Source organism: Misgurnus anguillicaudatus, chromosome 8 (genome assembly GCF_027580225.2).
Source record: "Misgurnus anguillicaudatus chromosome 8, ASM2758022v2, whole genome shotgun sequence".
In the NCBI taxonomy this organism is placed as follows: Eukaryota; Metazoa; Chordata; class Actinopteri; order Cypriniformes; family Cobitidae; genus Misgurnus; species Misgurnus anguillicaudatus.
In genome coordinates, this window is record NC_073344.2 from 35,501,896 (window position 1) to 35,517,921 (window position 16,026).

The 16,026-nt window shown below is 37.7% G+C and overlaps 2 protein-coding genes across 10 annotated transcripts in view; one reads left to right on the plus strand and one right to left on the minus strand.

Moving 5' to 3' along the window:
* Positions 1-10,452, plus strand: part of col5a2b (collagen, type V, alpha 2b) — a 32,923-nt gene extending 22,471 nt beyond the window's left edge. For both annotated transcript variants that reach the window (XM_073870791.1, XM_073870792.1), the window contains exons 37-54: positions 62-115; positions 194-247; positions 382-489; positions 623-676; positions 783-836; positions 979-1,140; positions 2,088-2,195; positions 2,640-2,747; positions 3,388-3,436; positions 3,533-3,645; positions 3,957-4,010; positions 4,092-4,199; positions 4,277-4,330; positions 4,434-4,541; positions 4,818-5,142; positions 9,214-9,401; positions 9,481-9,723; positions 9,803-10,452. In XM_073870791.1, coding sequence (XP_073726892.1) covers positions 62-115; positions 194-247; positions 382-489; positions 623-676; positions 783-836; positions 979-1,140; positions 2,088-2,195; positions 2,640-2,747; positions 3,388-3,436; positions 3,533-3,645; positions 3,957-4,010; positions 4,092-4,199; positions 4,277-4,330; positions 4,434-4,541; positions 4,818-5,142; positions 9,214-9,401; positions 9,481-9,723; positions 9,803-9,949 — 2,091 coding nt within the window. In that variant the 3' untranslated portion in view covers positions 9,950-10,452. The remainder of the gene's footprint in view (positions 1-61; positions 116-193; positions 248-381; positions 490-622; positions 677-782; positions 837-978; positions 1,141-2,087; positions 2,196-2,639; positions 2,748-3,387; positions 3,437-3,532; positions 3,646-3,956; positions 4,011-4,091; positions 4,200-4,276; positions 4,331-4,433; positions 4,542-4,817; positions 5,143-9,213; positions 9,402-9,480; positions 9,724-9,802) is intronic.
* Positions 10,453-12,165: 1,713 nt separating this feature from the next.
* gulp1b (GULP PTB domain containing engulfment adaptor 1b) overlaps positions 12,166-16,026 on the minus strand; it is a 68,568-nt gene continuing 64,707 nt past the window's right edge. For 5 of the 8 annotated variants that reach the window (XM_055213723.2, XM_055213725.2, XM_055213720.2 and 2 more), the window contains 2 exons: positions 15,801-15,828; positions 12,166-12,868 (listed from right to left, as the gene is read on the minus strand). In XM_055213723.2, coding sequence (XP_055069698.2) covers positions 12,807-12,868; positions 15,801-15,828 — 90 coding nt within the window. In that variant the 3' untranslated portion in view covers positions 12,166-12,806. The remainder of the gene's footprint in view (positions 12,869-15,800; positions 15,829-16,026) is intronic. The other 3 variants (XM_055213721.2, XM_055213726.2, XM_055213722.2) reach the window with 2 other exon arrangements.

Consider the following 16,026-nt stretch of genomic DNA (forward strand, 5'->3'; position numbering starts at 1 on the left):
TTTTAAATTTTCAGTAAATTTGCTCGCGTAGATGCCCTCTAAAACAATTGTTTATTGGCAGGGAGAACAAGGCCCAAGAGGTCCATCTGGATCTCCAGGATCAAGAGCAATGGCTGTGAGTACAGTATCTGCATTCTGTATACAATTTAGCAGGAACATGACATGATATGATACATACTGTATTATCTTTCAGGGATCACCTGGTGAGCCAGGTCCAACTGGTCCTGTTGGATTTGCTGGACCTCCTGTAAGTCTTTCCATCCATCACTCCATCTATCTACCTAACCATTTATCCATCCATCCTTTCTCATTCCTATCAAGAGCATATTTTTGCTCTTATATGTTTCAGTCTAATGAAAGTATATATGGTCATATTTTTAGGGTCCTGATGGTCAACCTGGAGTTAAAGGTGAAACTGGAGAAGAAGGTGCGAAGGGAGAGGCGGGGTCTCCAGGACCTCAGGGAACGGCAGGAAAACCTGGTTCTCAGGTAAGAGAGTCGAAAGAAGGAAAAAGTATTTACATGAAAGTACATGTATGTAGACGTTATTGACCCTAATGTGAATTTAGCATATGGAGTCCTTTTGAAATGTGTATAAACATGGCATAGTACTTCTTTTTAGGGATTAGCTGGAATTACTGGTCTTAAGGGTGCAAGAGGAAGTCAGGGAGCTGCCGTAAGTGATATCCAAAATTATACTATCATAACCTCAGCTTAAAAATTCCCAGAAAAGCTCAATTACTGGTGCTGAATCCTATTTGGTTTTATCTTCCTACTAAAAGGGTGCCAGCGGATTCCCAGGTTTACCAGGAGGTGTCGGCCCAGCAGGCTCCGCTGTAAGTAATTCCTTAATCAGGGTTTATCCCACAAAGAAGAGCTTAACAGCTAGACCTCCAAGAAGTTTGAATTGTTAATGTGTTCGATTTTAATACATTATTTGGACTCTGGATTAACTGGTTTACATTAATATTTTTCCAGGGTCCAGTGGGCGAGGCAGGTCCTATAGGTGCCCCGGGTAAACGGGGCCCACCTGGCATTCGCGGAGAACCTGGGGGCCCTGGACGACAAGGGGAGCAAGGAAACCCTGGACCTGCCGGTAGTCCTGGAGACAAAGCTGAACCTGGAGAGGATGGACTACCAGTGAGTTCTCATAAATTCTAAATTAGAAGTATTTTGTATGGCGAAAGAGCACTTAGTTTGTAGCACTTCATCCTCGGGCGCAGTAATATTGACGGAAGTTTGAGCGAGAGAGGGGGAGTAGTCAGGAGTGATGATGTTACTGTGCACCGAGGTCAAAGTGCTAAAAATGGCCGCCTAAAAAATCGCCTCTTTTATTTTGTGCCACCATACTTACTCGTGTAACTACTCATGTAACAGTTTTTAAAGCAACACTGTGTAGTTTTTTTTTACCTTTTATATAATGTCTCTAAAATTATTTCAGTGAAAGAATAACTTTTAACTGGACAAATTGTACTGTTGCTGCAACCTGAGCAGCCTCCTAGCTGCTACAAGCACACTCTGAAAGTGGCGGTGGAGGGTAGAGCACACAGCCCCGCCCCTCCCCCTGCCTGCAGAAGAGTGTCTGATACTAGGCACTGTTACACTTTTCAACCACATGGGGAAGCTGTAAGTCATTTTTACATGGAAACTACATAGTGTTGCTTTAATTAGGGAAAACATGGAAGTGTTTGGTGGCTTCTAAATTCATCCCTGTTTGGATCCTAAGGAATGAATGGGGCTAGGCTAAATGCTAACACATTCACAACGCACTGTACAAAGATTAAGTGTACACATTGAAAAAAGATAGGGATGTATTAATTCGTCTAAGTTGAGGTAAGAACATAGTAAAACACTAAAAAACAGTGGTCGTTTCCTTTAATAAAAATGTCAGATTATATACAGTGTACAGTATCAAATTATGTAATTTTTTTACTTTTGTGAATTCTAAAAAAAAACAAAATTGAAGTAAAATATTAATACAATTAAACACTAACTGCTTTATTATTTAATTAAATACAAATGTAGTACTACAGAATAAATGTGACACCTCAATGCTTTACCCCATAACTTTTTTTTTAATTTCTCAGGGCCCAGTTGGACCACCAGGCCCTGCTGGAACTCCAGGACAGAGGGGGCTTGTGGGTCTTCCTGGAATGAGAGGAGAACGTGGTATGGGTGGTCTTCCTGGACCTGCGGTAAATAACCACTTCTACCCTCTTATCTTGAAAGTGAATATTATACAGTATATGTGACCCGCTCTGTGAACTCCAGGCTAAAATCCCATACACTGAAGAAAATGATTCGTTGAATTTAAGCAATTTTTTTGGGGTGGGTGGTTGCAGTCAGTTTGTTTAAGCTACATTTAAACAAAAAAGATTAGTAAAGTAAAATAAAATATAAAACGTTTGTTTAAATGTGGCTTAATTAAATTGATTGCAACCATTTACCTTAAAAAAATTGATTAAATTCAATGAATCATTTTTTTCAGTGTAATCTAATAATGAGATTACCAGCATCAAAGTTTGATTTCACATTGATTTCAATCTCTGACATGAGCTCACTCAGTCAGTATTACAATATTCTTTACATTATGTAGCATTATTTCATGTAGAAAACATATAAATGTTTTGTTTCTCTAGGGTCCACCAGGAAAGGATGGCACACCAGGTTTCCAGGGAACCAAAGGTTCTGCCGGACCTGTTGGTTTACCAGGAGCACCTGGACCCCGAGGAGATGCTGGTCCAGAGGTGTGGATTTTATTCTGGAAATAAATGGACTATTGAAACGTTTAGGGTTACTTGACTGTACTCTTTTTTTTTATGATCTTAAAAACCTTTTTATCTGAAGGCGTATGTCCAAATGTTTAAATTTAATAATGTGGAGAAGAGTATAACGGCTCCTATATATATATATATATATATATATATATATATATATATATATATATATATATATATATATATATATATATATATATATATATATATATATATATATACTTTTTTTTAAATCAATGACTTGGACAAAAAGGCGAATAGAAAGTAGCGAATAGGAGCCTTGAATAGATAGTAACACTAATGCTGTTAAAGAACAGGCCTCAAGAAGGACAATTTTGCAAATTCAAGGTGAAAGATGGCTACTTTGAAGATGGCGATATATTGATTTTTTTCTTTTTATAACAACATATAAAAGATCATCACCACAACATGACTCATAGTTACATTTGTGTTAGTCCATAGTTGATGAGTTCATTGTTATTCAATAATGTAGAAAAATTATTAAGAATAAGTTATCCTAAATTGTTCAATAGTTGTATGTGATTTTCATATTTACTAATATTAAATATCAATTTATTAAAACATTTATCTTGATTCTTTTTCAAATTAGGGTTTGCCTGGAGCTGATGGCATATCAGGAGCCGATGGCATCATTGGAGTCAGAGTAAGGACCCACAAGCCTGAATTAAATTTTTTTAAATGAAAAATAATTTTTCCATTATAGATAATAATCATTCATTTATATGTGGTTTATCTCAGAGGTGAAAGAGGAAACCCAGGACCAGAGGGTCTGGCAGGTGGCCAAGGATCACCAGGAACACCAGGACCCGTCGGAGCTCCAGGAGATCCAGGACAGCGAGGAGATCAGGTTTGTTCTCCATTTTTCAATCATTTACAGTGACATTAATGAATATCAAATTCATTCTTGTTAAAAAATAACTATGTAGAGACTGACATTTCTGAAGAATAGAGGATCCAAAAGCTGTTTAAAGTGCTATAATCTTTTGAAGTATTGCCTATTGTGAACCATTTCCCAAGCAAAAAAACTTTTTGATCATTAATGTAATTAGTTAGACGTTTATATACTTTCATTCATGAAATGAAATTTAATATGTATTTCACCGTAGTTTAGCTACCACATTTTCATTTTATTTCCTCTTTGGTTGATTTTCCTCACAGGGTGGAAGAGGGCAACCTGGTCCCGATGGTCCAGCAGGAACCAGAGGGAAAAAAGTAAGTCTGCATATTCCCATATTAGTACACAACACGTAAAGTAATAGTTAAGGTTACCAGACATCTCCAAATTAATCTTAGGGACCACAAGGACCTTTGGGAGACCATGGTGACAAAGGCGACACAGGTGAAAGAGGTCAGAAGGGTCACCGTGGCTTCACTGGACTTCATGGGCTACCTGGAGCGGCAGTAAGTGTAACCGGTCATGAGTCATCCGTTAAATGCACTGTTCCTTCATCTTTTTAATAACATGTCATTGTTTTAAGGGAGCTCCAGGAGATGATGGTGCAATAGGAATTGTTGGACCCAGCGGGCAAAGAGTAAGTTACACACTTATACAGTATATGAATAAATCTATATTTTAAAACGCTAGTGGTGACAAACATGCATACTTGAATGTAATACCAAGCATGCCATTTCTAGGGACCCCCTGGACCCGTTGGACCGCCAGGAAAAGAAGGTGATATGGGTCCACCTGGAGCAATTGGAGCTCCTGGAACTCGGGGCGCTAATGGAGATTTTGGACCTGAGGTGAGGCATGAGTTTAAAGGTCACTTTATTGTAGAGTGGGAATTGTACCATGCAGTCGACACAAGCAAATAAGTTGCAATAACAGCGGGCTCAGTTAATTCATGCTCAATTAACCCCAATGTGATTGTCAAATGCCAATTTTCCAATCTAATCGGATGATAAATTTGTCCTTTATTACTCATAATGATGATTAATTACCAGATGTTGCTAATGTGATTAAACCTACAAACATTACACGCTCAGATAAACAGCATTCAATCAGTGTTTCGTCTACAGGGACCCCAAGGGGAACCCGGCCCACCTGGACCGCCTGGACCCCCCGGTCCACCTGTCGCTGCTGTCGATGACCTTTTCGGTGCAAACTTCGAATCCGATGGCGAATCGGAGCCTGAGGCCCCCCCGCCTCCCCCGCCAGAGTTCAATGAGGATGAGGCAAAGCCCAATAAAGGTTCTGAAGTGGCGCAGGCTGACAGCGAGGTTCATTTGTCTCTCAAGAACTTGGGAAGTCAGTTAGACAACATGCGTAGTCCGGATGGCAGCCGCCAATATCCTGCTCGCAACTGTCAGGACCTAAAACAGTGCTATCCTCTCAAGAAGAGCGGTGAGTGAGATTAAGAGACACAATAAGCTCAAAAGTTACTCAGTACTTAAATACAGATCAGAGACAGATATCAGGTGATGTTTAAAGTCCAAACAAATGATGTAGGTTCACATTCATATTCATATAATAATGCCGTTATAGCGTCCAGCTGCAATTTTGGAAAATGCCTTGATAGCTTACAGAAAGCAGGCAAGCTTACAGGAACCTATTTGCTGTGATGTCACTTAAATTTGAAAAATAACTTTGCGAGGGACTTTAAGATCACAGGACATCTATACTGCCCCCAAAGACAAAGCGCAGTAACTACATATTTGGTCTTAATTGAGTTAAGGCTTGATGTTTCCTTTCTGTCTCATGGTTAAATTTTGTCCCATTTCAGAGAAGTTAGTGTCAAAATTGCAGTAACATTGCAGCCATGACTGGCTGGTGTAAAAACTTTAAGGTAGGGCTGTGATCGTCTCACGATTCTATTTGATTATGATTCGATCCGATATCCCAATGCATGCCTCCTCACTTTTTAATATTACTACACAAGTCTGTCTCCCTCACACTTTTACTGTTGCGGCTCGTTGTCGTCTTTCTTGTCAAAGTCCTGCATTAAAACTTTGCTCCAGAGTTTTAGTATCACTTTGAGTATCACTTTGTATAACTATAAGAAGTAATGTGACATCTTTAACGTGTTGATTGAGTGCTTTACATACTAAAAAACTTTTAAAGTGATCTCTGTATACAACCTAGTGTCTTGAAGTAATCCAACATCTTTTTCATGTTATCCTTAAAGCAACACTATGTAGTTTCCATGTAAAATGACTTACAGCTCCCCCATGTGGTTGAAAAGCACAACAGTGCCTGGTATCAGACACTCTTCTGAAGGCAGGGGGAGGGGCGGGGCGGTGTTTCCTACCCTCCACCGTCACTTTCAGAGTGTGCTTGTAGCAGCTAGGAGGCTGCTCAGGTTGCAGTAACAGTACAATTTGTCCAGTTAAAGTTGTTCTATCACTGAAATAATTTTAGAGACATTATTTAAAGGTAAAAAAACTACATAGTGTTGCTTTAACAGCGGTCCAAGTTCAAAAATATATAGGGCCCTATTTTAACGTTCTAAAGCGCCCGGACATGGTCTAAATGGGCATGTCCGATTCCACTTTTGCTAATTTAATGATAAAAAAAATGGTTTATGCACCAAGCGCACTGCCTAAAAGGGTTGTTCCTAAATTCCTAATGAGTAATGGGTGTTTTTTGGGCGTACGTACAAAAAACCAATGAGAGTCTCAGCTCTCATCCCCTTTAAAAGCCAGTTGCACCTGGCGCCATGCCTAATCCCTATATAAATGAAAACTAAGTGAAGGGAAAAGACCACCAGTTTAAGAATAATGTTAAAAAATTGTGTTGTTTTCATTTTTATTGAAATTGTTATTTTTTGGATTGAAACCTTTAAAAGCTGTTTTCTTTCAGTCATAGAAGTAAAAATAGCAGGCTTTTAATTGCTGTAAATATATTGATATCCTACATAATCATTGTAATCTCATAAAATAGTTTGCAAGTATGCAAGAAAAGGTTTGTACTCTAAAAAACACTTTATTTGTAACAAACAAAAGATAAAGAATTTACAAACGTGCAGAGAGCCGTTTCTGCACTCGGGCAGCACCATGGGTTGTTTAAAAAGCAATTACTTAAAAATAAGAGTCATCATATACAATAAATCTGTGGGGTAGCATTTTAAAAACATTTATAAATAGTTGCATTTGTTTAAAGCAAAACATTTATTTACTTACCAGGCTACAGGTGAAGCAGCTCTTTACGCCTTCTAACGTCTCATTATCGGTCCTCATTTATGTCCAAGAGACTCAATAATAATCTTTTACATTTTAATTATTTCATTTTTCATATTTACAAGTGTTTTTGTGCTACAGCGCATCCATGTATGTGATAAGCAAACCCGCGTTGTCGTCCGGTTTATAGGCGCATATTACTAACGCGCTCTTTAAATAACAAAAAACATATTGCACCATTGACTTTAGACCAGGTTTTAGTTGGTCAATGGCGTAGTCTATTTTAGTTGCCTCAAAATAGCAACGTGCCAACAATGCGCCTGAACACACCTCGTTTTCAGACCACAACGCCCATGGGCGCAAAATTGGGCACAAGTGCATTTGCAATTTAAACAACCTTGCGCTGAACGAGAAAATTATCATTGCGCTGGGTTGAAACTAGCAAAAGACACATGCGTCGTGCATTGCGCTGGGTGTATGATAGAGCCCAATATGCGCTTCAGTAGGTGGGTTTGCATCCCATTGATTTTATGCACATTTTGATAGCATACGTGTGATGGAAACTGCAAATTTTGAATAAAAAATTTAATTCTCAAAAAAGTTTTTATGGTTTTTGAAAAAGAGTAAATGCGAATAATAGGAGATGGAAATGCATTTGCCAAAACATTCTGGCGTAGCGAACACTGGGTCTCATTCATTAAGCATGCGTATGCCCAAATTTGTGCATGAGATGTGCGTACGGATGTTTTCACAAACAAATTGTAATTCAACAAAAAAATCAAAATATCTTAATGTAAATGTATGCAAAAATTCAAGAAACCCTAAAACCACTTGAACACAAGAATCACGTACGCTATAATCAAATACTAGGATAGAATTATAATGTTTATAATAAATATAAAATATAAAATATAAAATATAATTATGTCTTATATATATTATACATGATCTCTATTATTATTATATACATTATATATTATAAATTATTATAGCCTACTTATTTTTTCTACACATATAAAGAAGATCCACGTAATGACAAATCTTCACGCTTTCCTTCCTCACTTTTTAAATCTCTATATGAAAGCATCTGCTTGATGCCTAATGTAAACATCATGTAAATGTAATGAGAAGTCCAAACCTCAATCACTTGATCTCCTGTCCGTTTTATTTTAGATACAAATGCGCGTCTCTGTCATATTAAGGGGCATATTTGTTAACGCTTCCAATACTTATTTAATGTTACTCCGGTCATTGGACAGCACTGGCTTCCTCCAGCGACAGCAAAACCTCCCAAATAAAAAATGCAAAATAAAAAAGCAAATCACATTTGGTGTGATCGGGCCCTTACACCGTCACCTGCATGCACACTCACCTCATCGAGAGAGGCGTGCAAGAGAAACGCGAGAGCGACGTGCACAAGCCTGCTTTTTTAATAATCGATTTTAAGTTTTTACGCATCAATGCAGTAATAGTTTTTAAAATGCATTGCAATGCTAATATGAACAATTATATTCAACATCCCTACTTTAAAGACATTTCTCTCAGTTTCAGTATTTGCATAGTTACTGCACTTTGCCTTTATAGGGCAGCATAAGATTATGAGACTTTAGCCTGGATAAAACATAGCAATTTTTTTTGCATTTTTAATAACAAAAAAGCAAAACTTAATTGATAATTTAAAAAGATTTGCACCGAATGCTTCAACCAAAAAAGAATTCCTTTTAACCAACTTCATTGACAAACTAGTGCGACACCAGCTGGCATCATGTAAGTAATTACCTCTTTAAATTGGTTTGAAACGACAAGAGAGATTCAACCCATTAAGCTCAATGTTTCACGACCAGAAAACAAACTAAATTCGGCTCAATTGGAGAGCAGGGAGGCAGAAATCACTGCTAGCCGAGAGGAAATAGTCATCTCCCGCCAACTTCTCAGAATAGGAGTCAGACAGACAAGCCAAACAAGATCTCAAGTCTGGCATAAAACAAACCAAGCGTGCCACTGTAAAAGTGTTTGTACTGTTTGAGAAAAGTAATAAAAAGGAATGGGCTGTGTAAGATGCTGTCTCGAAGACATCCACAGCTCCGATGAAGAGGAGTATGGGAAGATTGCAATATCCGAAATCTATAATGCAAAACAAATAAAACTAAACGAGACTCGGAATAATCCATCGTGATATATATGCAATAAAAGAGGATGTGGGGAAGGGCAAACTTGCTTTTTTCATCTCACTCTTTATCCCTGGGCAACTAAAGACTGAATAGATTTGCGAGGATGTCACTCATTTTATGTTTTGCAGGTGAGTACTGGATAGATCCGAATGAGGGAAGCATTAGAGATGCCATTCAGGTTTACTGTAACATGGAAATGGGAGAGACCTGTATACACGCCAACCCTGCCAGCATCCCACGCAAGAACTGGTGGAGTTCACGGTCCAGCATGCCTAAACCAGTTTGGTTCGGAACAACCATTAACCGAGGAACCAAGGTTAATAACAGTAAAAAATAAACGCCACTTCTATCAAAATAAATAAACAAAACATTGATCTTTTAATTCTCCACTTCAGTTTACCTACGGAAGCAAGGAGGCATCTGTTAACACCGTATCGGTGCAGCTGAGGTTCCTCCGCCTCCTGTCGAAAGAAGCGGCGCAGAACATCACGTACCACTGCAAAAACAGCGTGGCCTATAAAGATGAGAAGAGCAGCAATCTGAAGAAAGCTTTGGTCCTGAAGGCTTCCGATGGACAGGAGATCAAAGCGTACAGCAGCAACCGTCTCAAGTACACCGTGACAGAGGACAGCTGCTCTGTATGTTCACTTTCATTCTGTGTTATTTGCATGAAATAGAAACCTTGTGATGTTATACTCGTTGTTCGTCTTTCTCCAGAAACATACCGGTGAATGGGGTAAGGCCGTCTTGGAGTACCGCACGCAGACACTGTCACGACTGCCGATCGTGGATTTGGCTCCGTTGGACGTCGGCGGCAAAGATCAAGAGTTTGGCATTGATATCGGCCCAGTGTGCTTCTCATGAAACCAGATTGAAACATCACCATTGGGACTTCAGCGCTTTGCCAATGCAGTATTTATTGTTCAAGACGGTTTTTAAGGGCCTTGGGGAATCTCTGACCTTTATTTCATAATGAAGGATTTGGTTTGAGTGCATGAGAGACGCTGTACGGACCCTTTAATTTATACGTAATACGCCACATGTTATTAAAAGAATGGGAAACGTTGTTTTTTAATTGAAAAAGTTATGACTGTGCCTGTCTAATCTGTATGATGTTTTGTCGATGTTGTTCGTTTTGTCACATTTCCCCTCAAGTCTTATTGTAATATGAAATGGATTTTAAAGGTTAAGTGGATCTGGGTGCCAGCGATGAAGGTTTGTTTGTGTTGTATTAAAGTGGGATCTCATTCTGGGAAAATGCTGGCGACTTGGCGTTCAATTCCCAAACTGTCCCCCTGTGGTTTGATTTTAAAGCGGACATTTCACAAGACTTTATTAAGATTTAAAATAAATCTTTGGTGTCTCCAGAGTACATATGTGAAGTTTTAGCTGAAAATATCATATGGATATTTTATTATAGCATGTTAAAATTGCCACTTTGTAGGTGTGACTTTCAGGTGTGTCCTTTTAAATGAAAATAAGCTGATCTCTGCACTAAATGGCAGTGTCGTGGTTGGATAGTGCAGATTAAGGGGTGGTATTATCCACTTCTGACAACACAGGGGGTGCCAAATTTCAATTACCTATTTTTTCACATGCATGAGAATGGTTTACCAAAACTAAGTTACTGGTTTGATCTTTTTCACATTTTCTAGGTTGATACAAGCACTGGGACCCAATATAGCACTTATGCATGAAAAAACTCAGGTTTTCATGATATGATTTCTCCTAAACCCTGGTTTAGTACGAACAGTGTAAAACAGATAACCCAGGATTTAATTAAGAATAACCCTGGGTGGGTGATTCTCACGAAACCATTGAAACACCACGGCACTAATGATTTTAGCTTTAAAATGTGTAATATAGTAACATTAAAAAGCATCAGAATTAACACAATACTGTGTTCTACCTTGCACAATGTGTGATTTCAACATAAGAATTTATAATTGGAAATTTTATCTTATTTTCTGCTGAAATTCTCATTACCGCAATGTGTCCGGCTGTGTTTGAACATGCGTTATGTTGTAATTTAATCAAATTAACACAAAAATATGAAGAAAAAAAATAAATGGATGTTTTGCTAGACTACTTTAGATGACAGAAAAAATATTTACTGAATATTCATGTATAATAATAATGAAGAAAAATTAGGAAAATGATGTGTCCATGCCTGATGTTCTCATCCTCCGCAACACTTTTTGAGAACAGTTTAAGCACACATACAGAATTTTAATAAAGTTTGATTTTGAGTGACCAAGCACATGGACCAGTTACTTCAAGATGGCTACCAGGTAAGATCATTTTTTTACAGTTAATTTGAAATATTGTCTTGTCAGAATGCTTACACGACATTTTGATTATCATTACCGCAACAGATGCTTATTAAATGTTAAATTAATTAATAGAAGCATAATACTTTGATTTTAAATGCATATGCAGAATCTCCAAATTATGTTCTTTCAGGTTTGTCATGTCATTTTGAAAATATGTCAGTGTTGATGTTTTCTGACTGTTGCGGTAATGAGATTTTTTAGGACTAATTTTTTAAATTATGTTACAAAAAGTGTTAAATGATAAGTAAAAGTTTTTAAATTAATGTTCCCATTTACTCCAGACTTTGTTTTTCAATGTCTGGTGGGAAAAAAAGTAAATTTAAGCAATTTTTACATTTTCATGCTTGACATTTTTAAAACCAAGTTTTCGTGAGAATCACCCGGGTAGTCGAAGCTGACGGTGTAGTGGGCAGCGCTCTGACATGTGGTGCTTTCAGACTTTCGGCGACCTAAGTTCGATTCCTGGCTCGTGGTCATTTGCCAATCCCATACCCCTCTCTCCTACCTGTACTTTCTGGTCCTCTCCTTAATCACTGTCAAATAAAGGCAAAAATGGACGAAAAATAGAACTAAAAAAAAAAAGAATAACCCAGGGTTAACTTTCAAGTGTTTATCTAAGGTTTGACAGAAAAAGCATGTTGGCTATGAATCAGTATTTCAACAAACCCTCCCACCGATATCTTACAATGATCCAAATGAAACATTTTCAAACGTATTGCTTTTGAGTGAAGAAGCACAAAGCTAATGTAGTGTGCTATTGTTTCATTTATTTATCATTAAAGAGCGACAGTGATTTAACAGAGCATTTAACATGAAAACAAAACATCCATCAATGACAGTAATGTGAATGTGAATGTCAGAAATGGGAAAATTCTTTCTAACCATGTGAGAGACCCACAATGTGTACAGTAGATTATCTAAAGCCTGTTTGTAATTTACTGTAGCCACTTATCACTGTATATATCATTTAAGGTCGAGGTGTAAAATATCTTAAATATTATAAGACAACCTTATAGTTTACATCAGTATTGAACATGAGCTCTTCCTTTAGTCTAAACATCAGTATCAAAGGATTCAAACTATAACTTTCAGCTGTGAATAAATGCATTTTTTTTGATTTGAAAAATTTGGTCTAAATTCTAGCAAACGTCTAGAAAAGTTTGAACAATTTTAGTAAGATTTAGAAGTTAAAATACATAAATCAAACATATGCTTTGTTATATAAAAATAGAAGTGGCCTTTTGTCATTCCTTCATATTCAATCCAAAACATGAATAAAAATTGTGATCATTTCATTGAAAGCTTTGAGGTCAACAATCGCAGTATATACAAAAAATGTCTTTCCAGAACCAGAACCTGCTCTCCGTCTGATCCAGGGTCAGCACCGGCTATCCGTCTGATCCGCAGTGAACGCTGCTCCTTCTAGAGTCAGTCCCATTTGGAACCCCTCCTGCCAAAAACAGCAAAACATCAAAATAAAACCTTGAAAATGTGCAAAAATGAACCGCTAGGGTCGAACCAATTTTGTCTATACTTGACTAATCCATGAACATAAGCATCTTAAGCCATCTCCGAAAAAAAAAAGATTTCTTGCTGCTTTTATGCTTGTGCTATAGACTGTGTATTATTCCAGCTTGTATTATAAACTTGTCAATGTGAAGTACATTTATTCTTTACTCTTACAACAAAGGCATTTGATGTGTCCTCATTTGTAAGTAGCTTAATGTAACAGCATCTGCGAAATAAGTGAATGTAAATGTAAAAACGCCGTCATGTCATTCCACACAAAATGAGATCCTTCAAAGCAGCAATTGGTAACTTTTGCCTCTCTAGCGCCATCTCTGTTTGAAACCAAGACCATGGGTATTAAAGCAATAAGCCCCAAGAAGCAGTGGGTTACCAGTGCATTTTATATCAGCTAAGGGGCGTTGTTAGGCACGACTTTTTTAAGTTGCCACCCAGTTTTAGTTTAATACCTTACAGAAAAATGATCTACTTTAAATAAACATAAAATATCAAATGAAAGAACAGACTCTCCGCTTGAAAACACCCCGTTTCATCATACCTTCATTTGTTCTCTTATCACTTCTCAAATTTTCAGCTAAAAGCGGAGAAAATTCCATTTTTGTGAAGAACTTTTGTAAGAGATCAGATTCCGAGCCACGATCAAAACTTACACAACGGTCTTTTTAGTGTTGAGTGAATGTGTCAGTGTTTAAGTTGGATAAGATTGCCCCCCAGTGGATAGCGGACGTATGAATTTAAGGTAGAAACTCCTCCAGGAATGTTTTCTCTTTATTGACGAGATGACTCAACATATTGACATTTATCTGGATATCGCCATTAATTGTGCAATTGTAGACAAATTAAAATATGATTAAAGACTGTGGTGTTTATTTTCATAAATCAGTACGCAGCAACAGTGGCGCAGTGATACTTATGTGATGCGGTCTGAACCGCGGGTTTACCGGGGTATTTTATCACGGCTTAGAACGCGTTTCAACCAATCATAATGAAGAACCAGAACTGCCCGTTTTATAAAATGTATCTTTACACATACGCGAGCGTACGTGGACAGCCTTGCAAAGCATAGTTAATTTGACTCATAAACGTACGCTGATGTTTGACAAACTGCAATTCCTCTCGTGGCCTACATACTTCATACTGTATGCGCGACCTACGTGTACAATGTATGCGAGATTTTTAAAAAAAAATTGCGCATAGACTATAAAAAAGATGGACGTAGTGTCTGTGACGTCACTCATAGGTTTCTAAAGATCATTTTTTAAACCAATAGCATTGGCCATGCGTCACCGTGCATCACTCGCGGATATCCAAAAATGGTAAAGAGGGGGGACGTAGGTAAAGCTGAGGTGGCTGGTTGCTGAAACCACGCCCACCTAGCTCGACTCTAGTGACTGTAGTGGCTGTTCAACCGTCACTCAAGTGACCACGCCCTTAATTATGCAGAACTTTAAGGCTTAATATAACTTAAACGGATGAGTTACAAAAAAAATTCACCCCTCACAGTTGTCATGAAGGGCAAACTTAGCTATATAGACCAAAAACACTTTTTGTACCAGGCTGTAAACACATTATTTTCTGCTGTAAAGTTGGGCATTTTAACATGGAGGCCAGTCAATGAATTGTAGTTTAAGTCACTTCCGTATTGGCTTCATCAAAGGCTGTTTCTCAATATGCGTTCTTCAGCGATCTTGCGTCCTTGTGTTCATACCCAGATGTGCTCTTGATATCGAGGATGCATTGAGTGCAGACTTGCGCGCTGAAATCGATTTACGCCCCAGAAGTCATTGCGGCAAAACAATGGCGGAGGTCAGGTGACCAACAGGAAGATCGCACACATCTCAATTCTTTCAAGTGCGTTCTGTGTTCTCATGACCTTTTGAGTTCGTTCTTCCAAGGTCACCTGGCAAGACCGATCTCCATGAGAACACAAGTCCATTCTTTGTGTTCTTGGAATTGAGATACAGCCAGAGAGATCGGCGGTGCGTGTACAGTACACATGCACTCTTTTGATAACGAATATTGTGACACGCCCCCTGTATGTGGACCCTCGCATATGTGTAAATAATTGACAATTCTTCAGCCATAAAATGTCGAGTTACTTATTAAGGAGATATTACGTGTGTTCGTTTTTGTGAGGCGCCACAAGAACCTGCTAGAACGATTCAATAAATAATACGCAGGAGTCGTTTTTTCAGTACTATGATGTCATCCGCCTATTGGCTTTTGTGGCGCTGAAAGTCAAACACCTATTTTCTTCCAGTCAAATGAATTAATAATTTCATTTCTTTTCATCAAATTTGAACCTAAAAAGTTACAAATTGCAGCTTTAATGTATATTGCATGCAATAATAACAAACAGACATGACAAATGGGCTACACTGTGAGGTGGGAGGCAAAAAGTTGCAAATAATAATAAAACACAAATACATGCTGATCATTTCAATACAATTAAAGTGAACGGTGACATGGGGCTGTCAAGATTCTAAAACCACAAAAATTTATAGATCTCAAATATCATTCACTTTTCGATATGGTGAGACAAAATGTGCCACTTAGGGTTTGACATCAATAACACCAATTGAATCATAACTTATTGCAATGTGCTGAATTTGATTTTGAATATATTTCAATAACACAAATGACATTAGATAGCTACAGGATTTTTCATAAACTTACATTTCACAGTTTACTACAGTAAAAACCAGCATGAACATCCAACATCTTTTATGTTCCACAGAACAAAGAAAGTCATACTAAATAAATAAATTAACTACAAGTACACAATTCATGCACACAAATATGAACGTCAAAAAGCATTTGAAAATACTAAAGAATTTGTATGCGAGGTGAATCACCAATGAAAATTACAAACCATCGCTGTCGCTGAAAGGTTGAGGGAGGCATTGAGGATAAAAGGAGAGATGGAGATAATTGAATCATCCAGGATTACAGGTTTTATAGACACAAAAGTATAATACTTAATACATGTGTCCAAGGTTAAATGTTCTCAGAAATAATAAACTTTTGAAATGATTGAAATCAGAATTAAGACGCATTGAGACAAATCCTACCAGCCAAATG